This window comes from Eptatretus burgeri, chromosome 11, assembly GCF_056783735.1.
Source record: "Eptatretus burgeri isolate ZD-2024b chromosome 11, Ebu_testis_v1, whole genome shotgun sequence".
NCBI classification, from domain to species: domain Eukaryota; kingdom Metazoa; phylum Chordata; class Myxini; order Myxiniformes; family Myxinidae; genus Eptatretus; species Eptatretus burgeri.
The window spans coordinates 43,584,340-43,609,829 of record NC_140971.1 but is presented as its reverse complement, the minus strand read 5'-3'; the positions used below and the strand labels follow the sequence as shown (position 1 = coordinate 43,609,829).

Sequence of the window (25,490 nt, the reverse complement as noted above, 5' to 3'; positions counted from 1 at the left end):
ACACCCTTAGCCAGCAATGCTACCTCTCAGCCTTGTGCTGCATAGTAACGAAGAATAACTTTCATACGTCGTGCACTTTCATTACTGTACTGTTCTCAATTTTTATGATACAATTTTATCCAAACAATGAGCAGGACATTATGAGATTTTTTTTGTCTTGTGGGCACAAGTACATTGCATACATGTGCTCTTTTATCCAAAAAAAATATATAGTGTATTGCTTATGATTACATGATTAATTTTTTTTATTATTTCATCACCAAATTCCATCTCTGATGTCTGCAATTACATGTCATGGAATGTGTAAACAAACAAACGAAACGGAGGAGCACAATAAAAACGAACAATATCACAAGGGCAGCTTTCATGGGACCAAAGCCTGGCTGTTTATCAAGATTCCAACAGCAACAGAGGAGGGAAAAGCCTAAATCAATAAGATCACTAACAACAACGCATTGCATTTTCAACCGAGTACCTCTGTAAGGTATGTACAATTAGATTGCGAGCATGTCTATAAAGTATGTACGGAACAATTAGAATGTGAGTACGTCTATAAAATACATAATAGAGAACCACATGAAACAAGTCCCGGCGAGGGTCTGCAATCTTTGAATGCTCTTTCCATTATATTTTTTATGATATTATAAATGACATTAACTTCTTCTTCTTCTTCTTCTTCTTTCGGCTGCTCCCGTTAGGGGTCGCCACAGCGGATCATCCGTATGATCCGCATAGTGGTTTGGCACATGTTTTACGCCGGATGCCCTTCCTGACGCAACCCTGGTTGCCTCTTACGACACAGGGATATGGTACACCTATTTTAACCGGGGTATACACCGGCCCAGTACACTGGTACTCATTTCGCCGACCTCGGAAGGATGACAGGCTGAGTCAACCCCCTAGTGTTTTCGACTTGGTTTATATATACATATATATATATATATATATATATATATATATCTATATATATATATATATATATATATATATATATATATATATATATACACATATACATCTACACAATATACATACATATATATATATATATATATATATATATATATATATATATATATATATATATATTAATTCAGTGTCCCAGCGGTGCTAGAACTCAGGAACTTTTGGGTCCCAAGCCACTGCCATAACCACTGCGCCAACACCAGGCTTTTTGTAAGTATATGACTTATCTGACATTAACTGCCATGACATTAACTGTCTGTAGAAAAAGTCATGATGGAATATAGTCATCAAAACTGGCAGAACAATAATTTTGTACTTTAGCAATTTAAATATAAATTTTGTTTTATAATATTTATTCATACAGATTTTTTTTAGCGATATTAAAAAAAAAAAAACATGAATTAAAAATCTTACAATTTAAAGGATATTAACATAAATAATAAAACGTAGAAAAGTCCACTTCACACAATAACACGTGCATTCACAATGAGGCCTACGACAGCACAATGGGCAATGAGAGCCCACAGCAGCCTGCTTGACCTGTGCTTGATTGCCCCCATATTATTTTTGTCCTCAGACCTGGTATCCTGGTCCTGCCAGAATGGTGCAGAGGCAGTGCACTTACTTTTGAGCTGTCTGTTCTGGGTTTGATTTCCAACCAGACCCTAAGCTGTGAGATTGGTGCTTCATTGGCAAGGTCTTGGATAACATAGTGTGCCATTCCATCGATGGACATTAAGCTGGGTGTCCCATCACCTAGCATTCGGTGTTGGATGTTAAAGATCCTACTTTGCCTTTTATGAAGAGTAGGGGAACAAATTCTAAATTCCTGCCCTGAGCTACATGGGGCACTGTATGAGCAGATTAATTGCGTCCACGAGAAATTAAGTTGCTTGTAAGACAAACTCTTAACTAACTCCAGGGCCCAATAATCATACAAAATAAATATATTTTGATTAACTGCAGAGTGTGCAAGTAGAATGTGTGCCTCATTCACCATGCACCGTACACATGTATAGTACACACATATGAGTTGTGTTCTTCCATGGTGCATTCTAGACTTGCAAAGCACCTTTCTTTCTATTTATTATCCCCAGCCTTATTGATTGAAAAAAAACAAAAAAAAAACAGGGGGGAATTGTAATCGGCTGCGTCCATCTGTCTGTCTGTCTGTCGGTCACACAATCCCAAATTCTAAACGGTTGTGCAGAAATTCAACAAACTCGGTAGTTATGATCACCACATGGCAAGAATGTGAAAGAGCAGCATCATTTTTGGCCTCACACCCCCTGGAGGGTGAAATGCAATTACGGACACATTTTAAATATTTTTAAATGAAATTTTGTATCTGCAATCAACATTGGGTGATGCATTAAATATGTAACGTTTTTGGGGGATTTGACCCCCGGTTAATGCCCCAAGGGATGGGGACTTCAAGTTACAGGGGTCAAAATGGAAAAAGAAACGTTTAACATGCAGGAAAGTAATGCATGCAGCATTTACATGATTAAGGTATTGCAAATCGGATGACTATGTACTGTGTAATATTTTCATTACATGCAAATTTCATATGGATTGCATTGTTTACTTGCAGTGTACAAGTGCATTGTGTTGCCAACTGTCCACTGTATATATTCTGAGTCGTCAGCTGAGTGCTGCATATGCTTGGTGTTATCAACTGTGCACTGTACCTATGGTTCCTCTGTGGCTGAGTACAGATAGGGCGACGACCCAGTCTGGCATGAGTTTCGAGGAGAAACGACCAAGGAGTTGCAGTGATCTGGCATCCACAACAGTGACATCGGTGTACTCGCCACAGCAGAGCAGAGTTTGCGCAGCTGTGCCCCCCCAAGGCCTGCGGTAGAACTATATAGGTAAAAAAAAAAAGATCACAAGATTGACATCATCAAAAGGTTCTTTAAGGGGATTTTAAAAAATGGTGCCATGGTTTTTTCACAGCAGGCCAGATCTTTAAAGTCAAAATCCAGTTTATGTGGTCAATCACGTGCTCGACCAATGCTTTATCAGAAAATCCATTGGCAGTAATAGATGGTAATACACTGGTCAGTAATGGATGGTCGTGTCAACCTTACAAACCTCGTTAAAAGGAACCAAAAATTATTTGCCATTTGAACAGTTGTTAACGATGGTGGGCAACTTACATTCATAGCTGAGTGGATATATTGCAGCTTCTCACTCCTCAAACATCGTCCATCCTTTTCATCCCAGAGGGAAATCTCTCTGTCAAGAGAGCATGAAAGGTCAGTGCATGGTATTATAGGAGTGTGTGCAAAATGAACTGTCAATTTCAGACATTGATTCAAAAAAAGATCCGAAACAAAGAACTTGTGCGTTTGTTCAATCATACCGGTGCCACACATTTACAATCAATTTACTTTAACCATCTCTTTCAATCAACTAAGAAGTCTACTTTAATAGACTTAAAATCCACTTCCTATTTTGCATAATCCCTCGGCAGCATCCTTGTCACTACGTCTGTGGCCTAGAAGCATTCTTTTGGATATTTTGTGCGCACATCATTATACAGAGGGACAGTTGGATTAAGGGACCCTCCCAACGAAGGTGTGTCCCCCGCCAGTCCAACTTGATCAACTCGACAAGTTGAAGATGACTCCTAAGAGCATACACTTGGGATCAATGATATTAGAGGCTGGAGAAACCCAGAAGAAACCTGGAGTGCACAATGTGGAAATCTGATTGCTAGTTTGTTGCTCGAATTTCTTTGATCGGTTGAAAATGAGCTTCGAAACATGGAGTGTTCCAAAATCCAATCTGCAAGCTGATCAACATGAAGCCATGTAGAAGTAAAAGGTTTATTGATTGCTTTCATGTTCAATTTGCTAAGATTCATTGCGATCTTAGTGAAGCACAAACGATCGATTATGTCCTATTATCGCCATGTGCAATGTAGTAAACGCACATTCTGCCATGACGTCACAAATTGTATTTTTGCTGCATTTTTCTTCAAAACAACTGAACCCTGACTCAACATAGATTCAAGGCTGCTCAAGCAGGCCGCAGGGCAAATCGCACTGATCGGCTGGATCACTTTGGTTGCCTATTTCACAAAGTTTTGAAGACAAATTTTCCTCAATGTAATGAGCAAATTTTGATGGTTTGCAAGCTTGCGGCGCCACCCTGTGTTAACTTGAGTGGCCTACAGATTTTGCAATGTTGGTTTTAGATCCTCGTGGAGGATCTCTAAGTCTTACTCACGTTGTTGTTCTTGTGGACATTTTTGTTTCACAGCCTACAGTTTTCATCGAAACTTCCTGAAACTTGGCATATATATGTAAAAAATACCCTGCGCAGACAGTAACCATCTCCGATTTTGAAAATTCCTCCTAGAAAAAAAATTATGACGTCAAAATATCTCCGCTAATGGAAATCGCCGAAAAAAATTATCTCCGAAACTAGGCAAGCTTTTTGAATTCTCTTTGCGGAATTGAACAGGGCATTAGCAGAGATGAATTACCGCACATATGACACATCACTATGACGTCATATCAATTTTTATGACATCATCCCTATTTTTTGACATTTTTTGTTTTTGTTTCATTTGTTTCACAGCCTGCAGTTTTCATCGAAACTTCCTGAAACTTGGCATATATATGTAAAAAATATCCTGCGCAGACAGTAACCATCTCCGATTTTGAAAATTCCTCCTAGAAAAAAAGTTATAACGTCAAAATATCTCCGCTAATGGAAATCGCCTAAAAAATTATCTCCGAAACTAGGCAAGCTTTTTGAATTCTGTTTGCGGGAATCGAACAGGGCATTAGCAGAGATGAATTACCGCACATATGATACATCACTATGACGTCATATCAATTTTTATGACGTCATTCCTATTTTTTGACATTTTTTTGTTTCACAACCCAGAGTTTTCATCGGATCTTTGTGAAACTTGCCATGTATATGCAGAAAGCCCACGCACAGGCAGTAACCATCTCCGATTTTGGAAATTCTTCCTAGAAAAAAAGTTGATGTCATAATATCGCCGTTAATGGAAATCGCCGATATCATGATCTCCAAAACTAGGCAGGCTGTTTGAATTTTGTTTGCGGGAATCAAGCCGGGAATTAGCACAGATAATTTATCGCAAACCTGATACATCACAATGACGCCATATTCGTTTTTATGACATCATCATTAAGAGGACGAGGATCTTAGCTCATTCGAGCTTGTTGAGTTACATTAATACATAGTGGGGTAATCTATGCCTCAGTCCAATAAGATGAATTAAAATACAGTAGTGGTTGTGAAAAAAAAATACAGAAGTTACATATAAATAAACTTTATTCATTCTTATATCTAGAGGGAGAGTGGAGAGATGTACAACGGGGAAAAGTGAGACTTTACCCATGATGTCACCAACTTTGGACCAATGAGATACTGGCTTACAATTTGAAAAAGGTTTCTATACCCCAAAGGCAGTGAACCGACATCATCTGTCATTCAGCCAACTCCAGCAATGAGAGTATTGGAATAAAATTCTCGAACACACAGAGACACAGAGACCACACAGAGACCACCCAGACACACACACACAGACACACACTCTTGTGAGTCGATACATGTCAACTCGCACTCAGTCCATTTCCCAATGCATCATGGGAACACTCAGGAACATGTGTTTGAATGTAACCAGTGGTGTGTCACTTGTCTCAATTTCACGATAAAAATATCTTCTAGGAACTTAAGCTTCATAAATCAGGAGGAAAAGTATTAAATATCTGCTTATATAATCATATCCATTTAATACAATGACAGCATCGATATATTTGGTCTGAATGAGAGGATTGGAGTAGTAGGGGGGAAAGGCTTGGTGGTAAGAGAGGAAAGGGTTGCAGACTTCCTGGAACATCTACCACCATCTTTCAACCCAACCACCCCCTTCCTCTTCTGCAATTAAAGGAACATCAAAATTTTGTTGAGTGACTGCACTCGGTTTCTTCTTTGAACACAAGCAGTCCATATTATGTCAAACAATTGTTTCCATTATTAAAGCTGGAAAACATTTAATTGATCCACTCTAGTACAGGCTATAACTGTTCACATTGCTTGAGCAAACAATGATGAGATGCAGTAACTCGGAATGTGATGATTCCTTCATTCAATCACTCCTGGTTGTAAGATACTTGGATGAGCTATAGAACCAAGGAAGAAAATAGATGGTGTACAGAGTACGGCCTATTCTTTTCAAAAGATCTGCAGCATTTTTAACATCGAGAGGTGAATGCTAGCTGATAGAATCTGGCAGTTTATAGTTGGGTGGGGGACTAAACCCAGACTAGAAAAGGCAAAGGCTGCAAGGTTGAGTATGCTACCTTTGAGATATCTCATCACCCATTTCTGCACTTAAATTTGGGGGTGGAGTGGGGGAAGAGGAGGGAGTGGCTGCATTGTGGAACACACAATCTTTTGGAGGGGAAGCTAAAACCACTATTCTGTCTGTAATCAAATTGATATGCAGAACTTGTAGTGATTCAACAATATGTTTCATGAGTAGTTCCCATCGTGTGCTGCCTTTTTGGCTGCTGGTTGTATCATTGGTTAGGGCCGCGGCTATGCCGCTGATGCAGTGCCCCGATTACCAGTATACTGGTGCTCATTTCGCCAACCTCAAGAGGATGACAGGCTGAGTCAACCCCCTGGTGTTAATTCAGTGGAAAACAGGACTTGAACTCAGGATGCTAGGATCCCAAGCCACCACCCTACCATGAGTAGTTGTTTTGTCTCGTATCATAATAAATTGCAGATTTCTGTAACAAGTTGAACATAGAGTGACTCTACCTTTTCTCATTTGGACCCTTCCTGATGTCATAGTGTTGGTAGCTTTCCAACATGAAATCAGAGCACATTACTTATGACTAAACCAATGATGCATACAACAAAAACCAGAAACAAAGGTAAGTTCTTGTTTTTAGTGGTTCTTCTTGAACAAATAGGCAAGGTGATTCAAAATCCTGCTTAAGAGGAAAAGTTCTGATAAATAACCGATAACACCCACAATCAAGTAAACACCTCCCTTACAGCATGACCCAGACATTTAATTGTTTATTTAATATTGAACTTTTACAAGATCCTTCATTTAATCATTTTAATCAGTGGGGAAATTTTTTTTTTACAAAATAAACATGCCATTATTTAATTAATCATCTTTAACTGTTTAAACAGAACTATACGTGGTGGTCCATAGTTCATGTTTCTCTGTGTATTGTACTAATACTATTGAAATATATTCGCTTGATGTACCTGGAAGTGACGCATTTGTATTATTCCCAACAAACAAACTCATGAACATAACTGATAAGAGACAAAAATAGCAAATCAACAAGCTAACATGATTTTCTCGAAGGGTTTGAAATGATATAAGGAACATTTGCGCTTTTGGGTACTATTCTCGGTGGTACGTCACCAGGTCTCTCTTGGCCGTCCATCCCTTCTCTTCCCGTCAAGTGTCCAGCATATTGCTCTCTTTGGTATATCTTGATCCTTCAGGCATAACATGTGACCAATCAAGATCTCCACCTCCTAATTTTGATCTCTTCTTTGATGTTTTTCACAAACTTAACCTTTCAACCTCTTTCTTACTTGCCATGTCAGGCCAGAAGATGCTCATGGTTTTCTCATGGCTGCTGGAGATGAAAGACTCCAGTTTGCTATTTCTTTGGTGATTTCCAAAGATTCGAAATTAAAATAGGAGAAATGACTTCATGTTCCATCCATCCATTGGGACCATACGCTGTGCATAGCGTTGGTGCTGCCTAAGCAGTCTCCTTGGCTATTGGACACAAATCTTGAATGGATCACCACTCCGACACAGGATATCAGCAAGCTGGTACTCATTTTGCCGACCTCGGAAGGATGACAGGCAGAGTCAACCCTGCCTGGTATTAATTCAATAGCCAAGTGGGATTTGAACTCAGGATCCTAGGATCCTAAGCCCACCACCATAACCATGAAGCCAACATCAGGCATACCTTCATGTTGCTGTCAAAGATCCTCAGGTTAGTTTTGGTGTTGTACTTCTTTGACTTCCAAATATCCATGAGTCTCATGAATCTACCCCTTGCCTTTTGTATCCATTGTAGTACAACTGCATCTACCCCTCCTGTTATGGTAACCATGGAACCTGATATGTAGACTTTGCCAACCTCTCTGATTGGTGAATTGTTGCACATGATGTTGTTGGTGTGTGTGTGTTTGGAGGGGGGGGGGGGAGCAGGCATGTATGTTCATGTTTTCTGTTTTGGCAATGTTAATTTCAGCAGCACTTGCACTGCATATTCCTGTAGCATATTTAGGTTGTCCTGCATGCGATGTAAGGACTCTGACATCAGGCAGATGTCATCTACAAAGAAGAGTTCCTCCAGCGTTTGTTTCTTCTTATTCTTCTCCAATAATTTAGTTTGTATAAAAAATTCAGTATCTTTTGACATACTCAATTAATAAGTCTGTATAAACTTGTAGTTATACGTACCATACTTATAAATTGAAAAAGGGTAATAAAATTAATATTCGAGAAATATTATTGGACAATTGTGAACCTCTCGTTCTGGGAACATTTTGAAGACTCTAAAAAAAAATTTCAATTTCCTAAATGTACCAATTGTCACTTTCCCATCACAGACATGTCGATGGTTTCTCTGTCTTTTACCACCTCCTTTATAGCCTTGCACCGTCTGCTCTTTCTCTACTTTAATTTCCTCCCCTCCTACCCCCCTCCACCCCCACAAGGTTTCTGCAGGGCACACATGGTCCACTATCAACCCTTTTTGGTGAAACTACTTAAATCCAGGATCACTGCTCTTCACCCTCATTCGTTCCTCTTTTCTCCCATTTGTGGAACAAACTTCGACATTCGCTTCAATGTCATTATTCCCTCTAAGTCTTCAAGATAGCTGTTCACTAACACCTTAGATCACCTCCAATCCAAAACCACGATTTTTTTCTACCCTAGTTAACCCCCCTTCTCCCCCAACTCCTTCCAAATTTCCAGTTTTTCCTTCCTACAAATTTTCTTCTGCATCCATCTTGACCACCCATGCATCCTCCCCTACCCCTCATCCATTCCCACACCAGGGTTCCCACTCAATCTCAAAAATGAAATTCCCTGACATTCCCTGACTTTGATGGTAAAGATTCCCTGACCTTTTCAAACGTAAAAATTTATAAAGTTATTTTAGTCAGCTCCTCCTCCCTACACCGACTCCTTTCCATCACCATTTTGATTTATACATGGTGTACATGCAATCATTTTCAATTCTTTTCTTCTTTTTAAAATGCCAATACGAGCAGAAATTGTATCCGCTTCAAAATTTATTTGAATCTTAAAATATGCAGGCGTGCTTTCGACAACTACTGAATACCATTTTTGTTGGGAAATTAAATTGATTCTTCATTTGGGTGTTAACTTCGGTCTTTTTGAAAATGGTCCAGAAAGTACACTTTCCCAGCTTGTCCTGGCATTTTAATTTTTTTATTAATATAAAACTTACAAAACACAAATCATCCTAATGTCAAACGTGCCAGGTACCATGACTAGATCAGAATTATATCAGAAAAAAATTAGCAACATTTAGAACATCTAAATCTTGCAAAATAACAACGAAACATTGATATTGTTAATGTGACATTGCAGACAAGCTAGAACACCCGATGATATTGCAGAAATGACTAACAGACTACTTACTACATTGTACATTTTTCTACAAGCATCTGGTCCTAAAAAGGACCGTTCGTTGAACTTCTACGGTTAGATGGGTACTCCTGTACCATTCCCTGCGGATGCAGGTACGCTCACCGCCGCAGAAGTGAAATTACTCAAATGTTACATGGGAGGTTGCAGTAACATTTGAGATGTAAAATACTAGAATTACGAAAATATCAATAACATCAAGCAGCGTGTGTAGCTTTGAATTATATGGTCGGCAAAAACTAGCAATTAATGAAACAAATGTGAATTGTTTGAGTAACATTATTACAATAGTTAACATATACAGTATGGACAGTTGCTTAAATTAAGTGAAATGTCAGTTTGTTACTTCTTTAGTTTCTGTAGTTCTGGTATTTCCATATCAACCTTCCGAGATTCAGTTGCTGCTTCTTCCATAAATTTTGCCTTTTTAATCTGAAGCACTTTTATCTGCTCACATGCTTTCTTTTTAGCAATGAGTGTGACATTCATTGCTTTGTCCAAGTCTCCTATTTTGTCCTTCAACTCAGCTGTTTAGTGCCCCCTCCCCCACCCCCTTCTCTGTAGTTCATTTGTCCTGTTCATCCAGATCCATTCAGTGTTCTAGCTTTTCTATGAGCCTTGACTGTATCCAAAATAAGATATTTATCAATGTCCAGGTTGCAGAAGAAGCCATAAGGAACGTACGTAAACGACTGTATGATGTGGAATGAGCATTTTAAATGGGAGGTCAAAACACAAGTTGATAGAAAAGGTAAAAACACCCAGAACATGTCATGTAGATTTACGTATAATTGCCTCGAATATGTTATGTGGATACGACAAGACAGGATGAGCCAGATGGCCACTTCACCAGTCCAAGTTACCAATTTTCATACTGGGTATGGTCAAAAACCAAAATAGCATTCAAATATAACTAAAATGCCAATGAGGACAACAACAATAACAATAACAACAATCATTGGTGTTGCTTCTCCAGGTTTCACTTTCACCCCAGCATTCACCTCAAACTCGACGTATGAGTTCAACCTCCGCAAACAATTTGTTTCTCACCCATTATCAGCTGCACTCACGAAGTAAGGCTCTTCTTTGTCATCACTGGCTCTTGAGAGGCAAGTAACCGCTGCATGATGTGCGAGGAGCAATGCACGTGGAGTCAGCTGGGAGGCACAAACCAGATGTGATGCACACATACAACAGCATATCACAACAGAAATTCCCGTACAAGGAACTTCTACGCAGGAAGAGGCCATTTGGCCTATCAAAGCCTGCACTATTATGATCAACCTATGGTTTTTGTCCATGCTCTTATACTTTTAAAATGCTGAGTGTCAAGCAAGGAAGCAGCAAGTAGGATTTTAAGTCTTTGGTATGACTTGGCTCGAATTCAAACCACTGACCTCCCAGACTCTGAGCCAGAGCCCGAACCATTACACCACTGATGCTGGAAAATGAAGACTTGAATCTGGGATATTAATCCATGACCTCTCGCACCCAAACCCAGATATTGTGAGCACCTATTGTTTGAAACCACAGAGATTAGACCTGTTATTAAGAAAAAACAAAACAGGTAAACCGCTCAAAATTTGCCTTATTAATGAACATAATATCTACCCCTAAAATCAACTCCATGATGGCAACCTTCACATGGTCCTCTCGATTCAGTGTTCTGTAACCACCGACTAATGTTATCACTTTAGCAGTCATACGCAAAAATATCAACTCCACATATTAACCAAACTTGGTACTTAGATGCTTAGAATTATGCATTGGCAGGCTGAAACTTGAAAACGATGACTGTATGGTTATGCAGATGTGTACGAGGATCAACAGGCAGCCATTTTGTAGAAGTGTTTCAGCAGAGCAATAAGAAAAAAATGCCTGTTTTGATCAAAGAAGGGGTTAAACTTCCCAAAGTTATTTGCAGACTTGCAAGAGTCCATCTGCGTGTGCGTGTGTGTGTGTGTGTGTGTGTGTGTGTGTGTGTGTGTGTGTGTGTGTGTGTGTGTGTGTGTGTGTGTGTGTGTGTGTGTGTGTGTGTGTCACACGAGCATCAGCAGGGACAACCAGATAATAGAAAAGTATGTCCCCCTGGTAAGTGATTAGGTCGTCAATGTGTAAATGAAAAAGAGCACCCTGGTGCCATGCCATGGTCTGGGTTCATGGACCCACAAAATATGGTGTGAGTGGCCATGTTGTGCAGGACAATCCCAGATACGATTGCGCTATGTGACCTTCAAACTGTTCATTCATCGAGTGAGTGATAAAGCAATACTCCACGTATCTTGATCAACGTAAGGTGTGTAAAGCTGTGTCCTTCACTGTAATTCAACCTCATAAACCTGGTGCTAACCTTATCATTAACTAAAACTCTAACTCGTATCTGAGCTGTGTAACCTGGATTTGAATCTCGGCCCAGCTATAAACTGTCATCTTGGTGTTTTGCATTCAGGGCGATTCATAAACGCGTGTGCTGTCCCTCGGATGGACGTTAAACTGGGTGTCCCATCTGCCAGCATTGTTGGTTGGTGGACTTTAAAGATCCTACGGTGGGTGTCCTTGGTGAAGAATAAGTGAACCATTGTCGGCACCCTGGACAAATTCCAAATTCATGCTCAAACTTGCTTGGGGCACTGCATCAATGGCCACACTGCACCACACCATTGCAACAACTGATGCCAACTCTCAGCCATACATGGCAAATGAACAATGACTAAAACCCTCTTGTTAACCCCACAAACCCTCTCACTAACCGAATTGAAGTGCTAACAGACAACAAAAATCAACTCAAGGCCAACAGACTCCTGCACTTTCCTAAAATAATATTTGTCTATTTTTGATCATACAGATTGCTTGTTTGTGTTCCAGTTGAAACCCCTGGCTCATGATGTGAGGAACTCAGGTTCAAATCTCATATACCTTAAGCATCTGTCCATGATCTACTCTATGATGTCCTTGTCATTTATGTTAAGGTATACTGATGTCCACTTATCTCTTTGTATTGCATGTGATTTCTGGATTGCATGGTGACGGTGAAATTAGACAACCAATGAACAAACTCATGAGTGTATGCAATTAAAATCGGAAAATAGTCTTAATCTTGAAAGGATGTGTTTGTTGGTCTGCGTTGTCAGACAGGTAGAGCAATGGCGATAAAATATTGTTTCGGTTTTGGAAATTTAACCCAGGGGAGGGCATCCATGAACGCAAAGGGTTCGCCAGAATGAGTTATTTCTTAGCTTGTGTGTGGATCGATCCTTGCCCTGTGTCTGGGAGTACGAAGGGGGAAATGCGTTGTGATGATCGTCTTTGTATTCCCAGTGTGAAGTTTCCCCATTTGCCGCTTTCAATCCACAAACAATCCGCTTCACAAAACCTCAATTCAACAACCCCTCTTTCATCCCGTCGGTCTTTACTTCAACCGCGCAGTCAATATATTCTAGTCCTTCGGTCCGTCTGTATCCATCTCCCTCACCACTCGATCCACCCATTCTTTTATTATTCACAATTAACCATCTGTTCCTCCATCCCTCACTGTGGATAATTAATCCTCTGGACCGGTCCAATTACCCTCCCCCATTCTTTCATCCTGCACTCATACAATTTGTCATGGGGGAGAACGCTTCTCAAACATCCGCGCAGTACAAAGGAACATTTACGCACAAGGAAAGGAGCGGGGGAGCTCTGTCGCTGTACCCATGCGTTAGCGCGGGTTGGGGGCTCACGCTGCCATCTGAACATGACGATGTAGGGATTTTCTACAGCCCCATCACTGCACCTACCCCCGTCAGACACACACCAATAGGAAAGATGCTCACGTGAAGTCTGCTCCCTCAAGGCCACACCCGGTGTGATACTTACAAAAGGCCAGGACTCAGCTCGGTTCCTGGCTGTTTGTCGATGCCTCAGGGACGCAAGAACATCTCAGACTGCCTGTTCAAGAGATTATTTGTCGGAGTGCGAGTCACGCTGGACCCAGCTTTGCTTGGGTATGAGGTGCAGGAGTGAGTCGGGCCGGGAACGGAGGCGAGCCGCCCACAAGCCAAGGGCGTGTTGAAGTCCCTGTGGGTGTCGCACAGCTCCATATACACACACCACACACTTGTAACGCAACACCGACGCTCCACAACACAACCCCTCATTCCCCAGAACAATATTTGGCCCGACGCAAACCCGCTTGGTTGCATGAGGTAAGGCAGGAGTAGTCTACACACCCCGCTCTGCTTCTTTCTCCTCATTTCTTCTCGTCTCCTTTTTACCAGAATGAATTATGGAGCCATGTTTGTTGTCTATGTAAGTCTGCATAAGGGGAATATGTATTAGGGCTAAGTCTTTTCTTTACGCCTGTTTTTTTTCCTTTCACCTTTGATTTCTGGTTGATCGCCTGCCTGTGTAAATAAAGATGGCTGTTGCTTGTTTGTAAATATGTGTTTGATGATTGCATGCTTGGGTGTGCGTGTCAATAAATAATTGTTATCTTTCACATCTGCCTTGTTCTTGTCCTTTCTTTCATTGATCCGACATAGCGTGTTCATAACACTGAACAACAAATTTCAAAAAATTTTTTTTACTGGAGATGTGTAAAGTGATTAAGACTAATTTGGGTACGCTGATTTCAAAAATCATAACCGTTTTGCTGTATCACGTCAGGATTTTCAGGAACAGAAATATTCCCATTGCCTAGAAGTCAGGATTTCAATGAAATTTACATATGTCTTTAACATGTCTATTTCGTACAATTGTTGTTAACTTGTGTTATATTTCTTTCTTTCAGATAAAGATGAGTAGGCGTTCCTGTACCAATCATCCTGACAACTTCTGTTATGTCTGTGGTCGGTATACCAAAAAAGATCAACAGCGAAGTATATCTACAGCAGTGAAAATGAAGGCCGCCTACTTTCACTACTTCGGGTGTAAGGTGGGGGACTAAGAACAGAGCTGGGCACCACACATCTGCTGCACAAGCTGTCACACAACCTTGACTCAGTGGTTGGTGGGCAAGCGCGCGAGCATGCCATTTGCGGTGCCCATGATATGGCGTGAGCCGCAGAATCATCATGATGATTGTTATTTCTGCTGCACAAGCATCGCCGGCTTCAACAAGAAGACTAAAGGTCACATCAAGTACGCTGACTGCGTCTCTGCTCGTAAACCTGTGCCTCATGATGACGAGAACCCCGTTCCAACACCTCCAGCTGATCAGAACATAGCTGTAAGCAGTGGTGAAGAGGATGGTGATGATGAACCTTTTGAACCCGACACTCAAGAATCACACCTTCTGAACCAGGGACACTTAAATGATCTTGTAAGAGATCTCTCGCTGTCAAAGGCGAAGGCAGAGCTGCTTGGATCAAGGCTGCAGCAGTGGAATCTACTTGAACCTAACACCAAGATATCCTTGTTCAGAGCACGTCACAGAGACATGGCTGAGTTCTTTGAGATGGAAGACACGATGACATTCTGCGGTGACATCAACGGTCTGTTGAAAGAACTTGAGTGTGATCACGATCCTGCAGACTGGCGCCTCTTCATCGACTCGGGGAAGAACAGCTTGAAGGCTGTTTTGCTCCACAATGGCAACGAGAAACCATCAGTCCCACTGGCTCACGCGTTCGGCATGACAGAGACCTATGAGACTATGCGGCAGCTGCTTGATTCCATCAAGTACAATGACTTCAACTGGCACATCTGCGGAGACTTGAAAGTGGTGGCGCTGTTGTTAGGGCTGCAGTCAGGCTACACGAAATACATGTGCTTCCTTTGTCTCTGGGATAGCAGAGACGACAAGAATCACTGGACGAAGAAAGATTGGGAAGAGCAAAAAGAGCATGTACCTGGTCGACACAACGTGAAGCATGTCGCCCTTGTCGACCCAGCCAAGGTTTTCCTTCCACCACTCCACATAAAGCTCGGCTTGATGAAAAGTTTTGTACGGGCAATGGATCTGAATGGGCGTGGGTTTTTACCTCAAGGAAAAGTTTGGCAACACCTTGTCGGAGGCCAAGATCAAGGCTGGTGTCTTTGTTGGACCGCAAATCCGACAGATTATGAAGGACGAAACTTTTCCGACAACTCTAAACCCCAAAGAGCTGGCAGCGTGGAGGAGCTTCAAATCTGTGACGGACAACTTCTTGGGGAACGAGCGCGCGGACAACTATGAAGAAATAGTGCAGCAGCTGCTGGAGTCCTTCAGGAAACTTGGCTTCAGGATGTCCCTGAAAATCCATTTCCTACACCAGCACCTGAACTTCTTCCCTGACAACTTGGGAGCAGTCTCGGACGAGCACGGCGAGCGATTCCACCAAGAGATTTCACTCATGGAGACGCGTTACCAAGGGCGGCACAACCCGAACATGATGGGCGATTTCTGCTGGTTCCTGCATCGTGAAACTGACACAGAGCAGCACAAACGCAAAGCCAAATGCCTAAAGCATTTTTAATTCCATTCTAGTGGAGTTTTTCTGTAATTTATATAATTTTGAAGCATTCATGATGAAATAAATGAATAAATGAATTTTTGTAAATTTCATTGAAATCCTGACTTCTAGGCAATGGGAATATTTCTGTTACTGAAAATCCTGACGTGATACAGCAAAACGGTTATGATTTTTGAAATCAGCGTACCCAAATTAGTCTAAATCACTTTACACATCTCCAGTAAAAAATTTTTGTTGTTCAGTGTAATCGACAGATGGAAAGTTTTTGCCTCACTGATTAGCCAACGCCGCACTCACGGATCCGCTTGACCGCAATAAGTACTCGGGTGTGTATTGAGGGCATGGAGGCATGAGGGCATGTTGAGGGCAAGCTCAGGTAGTTGTCCCAATGAGTAGGTAACGCGGCTGTATATGTGAGGACCCTGCTCGGTGTAACAATGTCCGCTGTTGCATAACAACCCATCGGGGCACAGAGATATCCGTGGTCCCGGGGCCTCCGGGTCGGGAGTGGCGGCGAGTCTCTGCATGCACCTTGTGAGAGCGGCGTGTATGCCGATATTACAGCAATATTTTGATCATCATTCTGTTGATTCCACCCATTGTTATCCACAAGTCATTTCAGATATAAGCAAATCACGTCAATTACGACATTTCCAACAGTTTAAAAAATGAAACCCAGAATAACATCTACAATAAATGGATGAGTTGTGTGTGAGGCAAGTTTTTTGTGGAGTTCTACTGGAGCTTTCGGTTGTTGAGTGTGATACTGCATTTGTCATGACCTCCTGAGTTGTTTCGGTGAATTAAGTACAAATAATCCAGAAGAATTCTCATGTTTTAAACACACACCATGTTAAGGTGTATGTAGCAGCTTAATACGTCCTTCTTCCATGGCATGGCATTCTAATTTCAAAATAAATAACAAAAACAATGATAACATTGTAACAAACGCTGGCCCAAGCACATCTGCGTTTGGTGAAAGGTAAGTTAATGCTCAGGCAGTACAGCAGGCAGGTATGCAACACGGCCATGAAAATTTGGTCCAATGGACCAACGGGCCCACTAGTATCACAAAAAGAGATGACACAAAATGTTGAATGACAACTTTCAGAATCACATGTCAGGGATATCAGACATTTTACAACGCAACCTTAATAAGTGAGTTAATTTGTTATTTTGTCGAAGCAAATAACTGTGCAATGTTCTCTTTATATTTTAAGCAGACATATTCTTGCTTCCACTAAGTTCTGGACTTGTTCAGGCTTGATCTAGTTTGATCCAGAAGCAAACTCTGTTTTCCCATTTGCAGGATCCCAAACCAAGATGATCCAGCAAGTTTTCTGAGCAATTTTTCTGCTTCGGAATCAGTTTTTGAACAATTTTGATCAGTCAAGATGCTAAAAATCCAGCAAGAGTCAATTTAAAACTCACAAGTGTAGGGAAGGCAATGTAGTTTGGTAAACACCTTCTAAACAACCAGCACAGGAAGTTTTCTTGATTGGATAATTACAGAACACCAGGAGGAGGAAGAGGAGGAGGAGGAGGAGGAGATTGGGACCATATTCTGTGCAGAACGTTGGTGCTGCTTAAGCAGTCTCCTTGGCTATTGGGCACAATCCTGGACGGGTCGCCACTCCGACACGGTATACCAGCAAGCTGGCACTCATTTTGCCGACCTCGGAAGGATGACAGGCTGAGTGAACCCCACCTGGTATTAATTCAACAGTCAAGGGGGGTTTGAACTCAGGAACTTAGGATCCTAAGCCCACCACCCTAACCACTAAGCCAACACCAGGCAAAGAACACCAGACTCGGTGGCATAGTGGTTCATTCATCAGCTCTGAGTCTCATATCACACTTATTTGCAGGAAAGAACATGCACCGGCCACCATGCCACTTGAGACCAATGTTATGAGGGGCTGTGCACAAAATATGTGACACTTTTGTGGGTGGAGGTATCCTGGAGCATCACAGAGTATCACAGGGTATGGGGAAGGAAGAGATGAGGATGTCAGAGCCAGTCATGTGACACCATCTTCATCTTCATGGGTGCAGCCATCTTGGATTTCCCTTCACCACGACAGTTTAAGATGGCATTGCTTTTGGGTAAATTCATCGAAAAATGGCAGAGGTGATGTTTAAATTATTAATTTGAAGCTACGAGAGGACATTTCTGAAAATGAGAAAGCAGGAAGTTCAACTCAAAGTTTGTAAATATTGGCAGGAGCTGAAGGGCATCACAAACTCATTGGCTGAGCTGTCGTATGCCACCGATAAAAAAAAACAAATCATGCAGAATGGAAGTTGATCGGAATTTTAAACTGATGACATTGCTCTCATTCAGTTATGTATTTTTTTTAAGGTGAGGGTCAGACAAAGCATCATCGTGCATCAAATGGGGGGAGGGGATCAAGTTGCCAAAAAACGCCCCCCCCCCCCCAAAAAAGCCACGTATTTTGTTTACAGCCCCTGATATGGAAGAGTTTTCCCCAGAAATACACAACATATTTTAAACCTTAGTTTTGTTCATCTGTTGAGTAAACCAACAAAGTGAATTCCATGAAATATAATGTGTAACTCATAAGTACAGTAACTACTCAAAGTGTCAGCGGATGAGGCAACTCTTTTATGATGATCCTCCATTCGAGAGAATCACAATGGTGAGAAAATTAAATAACAATTGTATTTAAGTGTTTATTAGGGAACCCTGTCAGTGTACGAATGAAGTGAAAATATTATGAAGATGAATAGCACAACATTTGGGGAAATGTGACCTTCATATCAGTGACAACACTGTGGCAACAGTAACTGAATGAGCCGGAAAACACCTCGAGGCTCGATACCCCCCCCCCCGCCCCAAACACCACCCAGCATAGGAACTCCCGGGTGGAGCCCAAAATGGCTGGACCACCTGGAAGTCACTAAATCGCCTGCATACCAGAGTTGGCAGATGTAAGGCCAGCATAGTCAAATGGGGATATGCACAAGGCCCTAAGACCTGTGATTGTGGGGAAAGGCAGACCATGGACCCCCGACTGCCCACACCAACCACACCAACCAATTTGGCTGAGGCAAACAACATTGCTCTACAATGCACCGGACACTGCATTTGATGTTATGCCAGGACACAAAAAAGAAGATTTGGAGAAAAACAAGGGTATGATGAAATCATACCCTTGAACCGAAGAAGAGATGCAACATTATTTACAAAAACTGGATTTGCATGAATTGGTGAAATGATTGACTGTCAAAACTTGTTGGGAATAATGTCCTCAAATCTTCAGCTGCATTTTGAAACATCAAGTAAAATTTGCAAAATAATAAACCTGGGAAGGTGACATATCCATCTCTCAATAATCTATCACTCTCCTTCTCTCCATATCTCTCGATATCTGTATCTCTCTATATCTCAACCCCCCCGCCCCCACAATCCCCTAGATTGGCTGGCTGCCTTTGATAGTTAATTATCTGGATAGCAAAACAAATTTTCATCACCAGTTGCACGCCAGCTCCACTGAGCACCGAATGAAGGTGGTGGACACACAATGGCCAACTCTTGTGAAAGATAGCATGGGATCTTTAAAGTTCCTTACCGAATGCTCGCAGATGGCTAAAACAGCTAAACATTCCATTCAATGCATGGTGTACTCACTGATGCAACACTTTATAAATGGCTCAGAATTCAAACCTATATGAAGGTAAAAGGTGGATGAATGCACTCTCGAAGAGCTGTCCTGTTGACCTTGGGTGTTGGTTGGTTGTTCCTGGTATCTTGGGAGCTGCACTTTTACGTGAGTAACTTAATGTCGGTTTTGAAAATACGTTTATGCATTAGCTGTCTCTCATGCATGTCATCACCGTCATCGTTTATAAGACTCGAGGTAGGATTGTAATAAAATAAAGGTCAATGATACAGTTTGTTTTATGTGGGTATCTCGACGCAGTTTGTCATGTGCTTGCTTAGTCTGCCATGTTGAGGTCTCACTAAACAAAGATTTTTAAAAAAAACCTCTCCATCCCCATTCGGATCATTATTGGCATATATATATATATATATATATATATATATATATATATATATATATATATATATATATCAGGATTTGAAAGCTGCAAACATGCTATTACAACACTTTCTTTGAGTGCAGATTGACTGTCATCAGAAAGCCGCCAGGATAGTGAGGTGCATCTCAACCTGGGGTGGACTAGACCATTAGTCCAAACAGCTACGGTGGGAGGTCGTTTTAATGTATGACTGACACAAAATGGAACATGGTAAGAATGTTTGGTAGAAGTACTGATTATTGCATGCGTTTTGCATTTGCTACATATGGTGGTTGCAGATGCAAACTCATAACGGTTGTAGTGAGGGAAGGAAACAGGAACACAAGCGGTGATGTTGATAAATCATAATGCAAAAAAGGACAAAGCAGAAGTGGGAAATAAAGTCGGTCAAAAACAATTTTGTTTTCAATCCAGATTGTTACTTCAATAATGTTTATATTATTACCCTCACTGAAGGAGAGGGCATTGCATTTGGGTCCGTTTCTTTGTCTGTCTGTGTCTGTTTGTTTGTCCGCACAGAATTTGTGCTTTTCTCCACAACTGCTTGTCGGATTGAGACAAAATTCTCGCCATAGAAGCGACTACTCATGTAGAACGTTTTATTGATAATTGTGACGTCATAGGTCACAAGGTATGGCAGCCATGTTGGAAAAAAGGAAAAAAAAATTGGACCTCTATCTGAGAAACCGCACCATGGAAAAAATTGAAACTTGGCACATGGCAAGTACTTCTCATGGAGAACCAGCAGGCACAGTCTGCACACGAACACCATCACCAGTTGTTTAATCCCAGTTTTACATTGCAATCTACAACAGCATTACTTCTGAGAACCGATGATTGAATGTTTAATTATCCACTCTTTGATCACCAACTGTTGAGATGAAATCTTTCTGGAAAGTTTAATATGAGAACATTCCTTTAGCTTATATTTACAATGATACTCTCTCTCTCTCTCTCTCAAAAATGGATGGTGGCTCTGAAATCTCAAATGTGAGGTCAGGGCTGTGGGTCTGCACATATCTTGGATCTTTGACAGTCCAGCATCACACTCTGCATGTCAGGATTTCTGTGAATGTAATCCGAGGCCCTATTGTTTCCTAACTTACCGACTTCCTCCAAACAGTGATTGCTTGGCTCTCACACACTCAGCAGGTAGCTGTCAATGCAATATTTTCATCTCCTCTTGCAGTAAAGTCTGGAGTACCCCTCGGTTTTGACCAAGTCTTGTTCCTTCTGTAAATATTCGATATGTCGACTGCTGTTTACTTTTTTTCCGGTGATTTCACTCTTCGTAAATAAGGGCCGTAAGCAACTGCATCCATCTCTGCTGTCCTGAAAAGGATCAGATGTCGGTCTCACACTTGGAAAATGTCATTCAATCAAGACATTTCACATTCTCACACTGCCTTTCTGGAACAATGATTGTCTAATGAACTCAACAAAATATTTTCATGGTCAGCCACTGAAAGAGGTTCAGTCTTTTGAAATTTTGACCCTCACCATTAGCCATGACCTCTCCTTGGCAGGCCATATATCAAATCTGGTCTCCAAAGTCAGCTACATACTGGGATTCCTTCATCCTGCCAAGTAATTCCTTGGTTAATCTGAACTTTGAGTCACATACAAGGCCTTTGTCTGCTGTGCAATCAAGTACTGCTTTTCCCTCTGGTCTGGTGACCATGGATCACACCAGTGCACAAGATTGCTGTGGAATCCAAAGTTCTCAACATCATTGGCATCTCTCACAAAGAAAAACAAGCAAAGGGCCTGCTCTTTTCTCATCGTGAAACAGTTGGTGGCATCTCGGTTTTCTACCACCTCTCTTCCAAATTTGCTCCCAATTTTCTTTTCACCTTCTGTCCCTCCAAATTGGATCCATTCTTCAATTAACCTTCTTATTGAAAAGAAAAAAACTCCTATAATACAGGTTTACTGCAAACATCCACTTATTTGTTCCTGTTTTATTCGACTTGTAGAACCACCACCTTTCTCAGTCTGTTCAATAATATGCTCTTCCTTCCAGGCATTATATTTGATAGTGCAGCAATACCACAGATCATCTACCATCTCCACCCATAATCCATCCATCCATTGGGACCATACCCTGTGCAGAGTGTTGGTGCTGCCGAAGCAGTCTCCTTGGCTATTGGACACAATCCTGTACAGGTCGCCACTCCGACACAGGATACCAGCAAGCTGACACTAATTTTGCTGACCTCGGAAGGATGACAGCCATAATGTACACCCACAAACCCTCCCACCATTCTTCCTTGCAAGGAACCATTTTCCTTCCTTCTTCTTTCTCTCTCTCCCTTTCATGTTCATCTAGTCACGTGTTTGTTAAATTAATCTATTGTCCCACTTCCCCACCATCAGTGCATTGCATTTTACGCTCATTCACCTCACTCTTCCATGAACCGATATTTTGTTTACAAACTAAGTTAACAGAATAACCACTGAGCAAAGTCAAATCTTAACAGGTGAATTCAAAAAGTTTAAAGAACTGACAAAAATGTCATCTTTTGCACTCTCCAGCCACAAAAGTCTCAGTCTCGTCCTAAAGTAATTAAACACTCAACAACCCACAACCTCTGGCACAAACCATCATGGATGCCTTGAGCCTTCGACAAAAGGTTTCCAGCTTTCTCTTTGCTTTCCTTCTACATCATTAATTTAACGGTGTGCTTATTCACTTGCTGTTTTTTCCTCTTTGTATTGCTGTCGTGGAAGCAGTCCTGACAGGTTGGAGCTCTCTCCTCGGGGTCTGCTTCTTGACCTGACTATAACTTGTCAGATTTGTGCTTCACAGGCAGGATGTTGTATCACGGAGTGCATTGTCCCTTGGACGGACAATAAGCTGGGTGTCCCGTTTACTAGCATAATTGGGTGGATGTTAAAAGAACACTCCAGGAATATTAGCTTGTGTCAACATCGTAGCCATGCACTAAAAACATCCCGGAAAAAAAAAAATATATATATATCACTTTATAAAATAAATATTTCAAGAAAAGTGAACAACTTTGCTCGTAAATGACAGTTACGATCAATCAGCATGACCCTCAATCTTGTGACATCAACCGTCCTCAGATTCAAACAGCTGACAGAGAAACCAGAGTTATCGAGCACAGAGTGCTTATCCTGTTTTTTGTGGGGTTTTTTTTTGTTTTTTCGACCAAACTTGTAATGAGTATTATAGTACGACCTTATTCATTTCAACTCAAGAGGAAGGTTGCTCATGAATTTAGTGATGACAGCTTGCAATCGAGCGATAAAAGCCTGGAGGCAGGTGCGAGAACTAAGAACACCGATTGGTATATATGCGGGCTATGTGTCATGATGGTGAGTGAGGTGGAGTGTGTCTGCTGCCATGACTGACATTCCTGCTGTGATTTCACTGAACTGTATCAGACGATGAAACTTGTGTGACATATAACAGAGCGTTCCAGACTGTTTGTCTAAATAAGGATGTTCTTGAAATGGCTCGAGTTGCTTTGTACGTCACCAGAACTCTTGGACCTCAGGAAACCCAATACTGAACAGGTGAATCAACTGTACATCCACTAAATATTTGGGAGTATTTAAAGATTGATACTGGATGATTTGTCTCACATGGTGAAATTTGTTTTGTTGCATCATCATTGTGCATGTTTACAATTTAGCACAAGAGGTGGGTCAGGTAATTTGTATATAAATGTGTTTTTTTTTCTTTTTTCTGTGACATCATCAATAAATTGCACCGATTTCACAGAGTTTGATTTCATAAGTATACACAACTGTCCGTTATGTACAGATATCTTCCTCAAGACTGAACAAATGCATTAAAAACGAGAAGGGTACTCGGTATAGCAAATACCTCGCCATGTAATACCTGATCCACGAGAACATATCTGGCCCAATATATTTTTGAAATATCATGCTATACAGAACTATATCGTTTTGGGCCCAATCTCTCAATGGTGAAGAATCACTTTAAAAATTAAATAATTCTCGTATCCAGATTCGGATCTGGATCTTCACCATAATTGAATCAATTCTTCCTTGTCACACACCCAACGTGTCCACCAAGTTTCGTCTGAATCCGTCCAAAACTTTTTGAGATATCATGCAAAATATCAGTTTACTGTTCTGTTCTACTATTACTCACGGTTCCACTGTGCTCTCGGATGCTTGGAGAAACTAAATATGGTGGGAACAGCATCGAGTTTCACTAAATTTCTCTGTTTAAATCCCAGAAACTCGTTCTGGTTAGGATGGCTGGCTTAAGAGCAATTGAATAAAATCTCTTTCAAAAGAATCAGGCTCAAAATTCTCCGAGCAAAGACATCTCGTATTAAGTCTTAGCACAAGAACTCGAGTGAGTCTCAAGGTCTGCACCCATTTCTTCCACCGATCCGACGAGGAATAGGAACTAATGTTTTCTGTTTTGCTCCTCGTCCGATCATCCATGTTATTATAACAGCCAAAGGCAATACAATGGACGCAAAGTAGGCTACTGAGCTTTGTTGCTAACAAATATGGTGGGCTCATACGACACATAGGAGGGATGACGTCAACAAGAGTGGGGCTCGATAATGGCAGGACCCAGTAAGTCTGTCCAAACGACACAAAGTTGTCATTATATCGATTCACTTGTTTTTATAAGTCGCACATATTCACATCTGTCAGTTATGAAACATGTATGATTGAATTAAAGCCTTTCTAAAATGCCCCGAGCTCCCCATTATGATCCCAGGGTGTCCGTCACAAAAAAGTAGGTGAATTATCGCCGGCACCTTCACCAAATTACAAATTCATGCCGGAATCATCTTCAGTCGAATGCCAAGCCTGGCTTGCCAATTTGTGAAAGACTTGGTCAAATTTCCTTGCTGGGGAGCTCACAAGAAGGTGGATTTAACTGGGACCATTATGGAGAAGGTGGGATTAATTGTAGCCATTAATTAAGTCATAGTAGCAGTCGTAGTTGTTTTTGTTATAAGCCTGGTGTTGGCTTGGTGGATCGGGTGGTTGGCTTGGTATCCCAGGGTTCCTGAGTTTGAGCCCCGTTTGCTGCTGAATTAACACCAGGTGAGGTTGACTCAGCCTGCCATCCTTCCAAGGTTGGTGAAATGAGCACCAGTGTACTAGAAATAAGGGCACTGCATCAGCAGCACAGCTGTGCCCCCAGAAAATGATGCAACCAGCACCCAAAAGGGGTAAAACCCACTGAAACTATAAGGTTCGAAGTAGTTAAATAAGCTACGAGGTATTTAAACATGCCTGGTGTGGCTTCTCGAGCATGTTGAGGTCACATTGTGTATGTA

The 25,490-nt window shown here is 41.3% G+C and overlaps 1 protein-coding gene across 1 annotated transcript in view; it reads right to left on the bottom strand.

Annotated features, from left to right (window-relative positions):
* Positions 1 to 25,490, bottom strand: part of LOC147016965 (WD repeat-containing protein 7-like) — a 301,923-nt gene that overhangs the window by 253,474 nt on the left and 22,959 nt on the right. The window contains exons 3-5 of the mRNA XM_085846266.1: positions 10,742 to 10,848; positions 3,129 to 3,207; positions 2,658 to 2,832 (exon numbers count right to left, since the gene is read on the bottom strand). Of these exons, the coding sequence (XP_085702392.1) occupies positions 2,658 to 2,832; positions 3,129 to 3,207; positions 10,742 to 10,848 (361 nt within the window). The remainder of the gene's footprint in view (positions 1 to 2,657; positions 2,833 to 3,128; positions 3,208 to 10,741; positions 10,849 to 25,490) is intronic.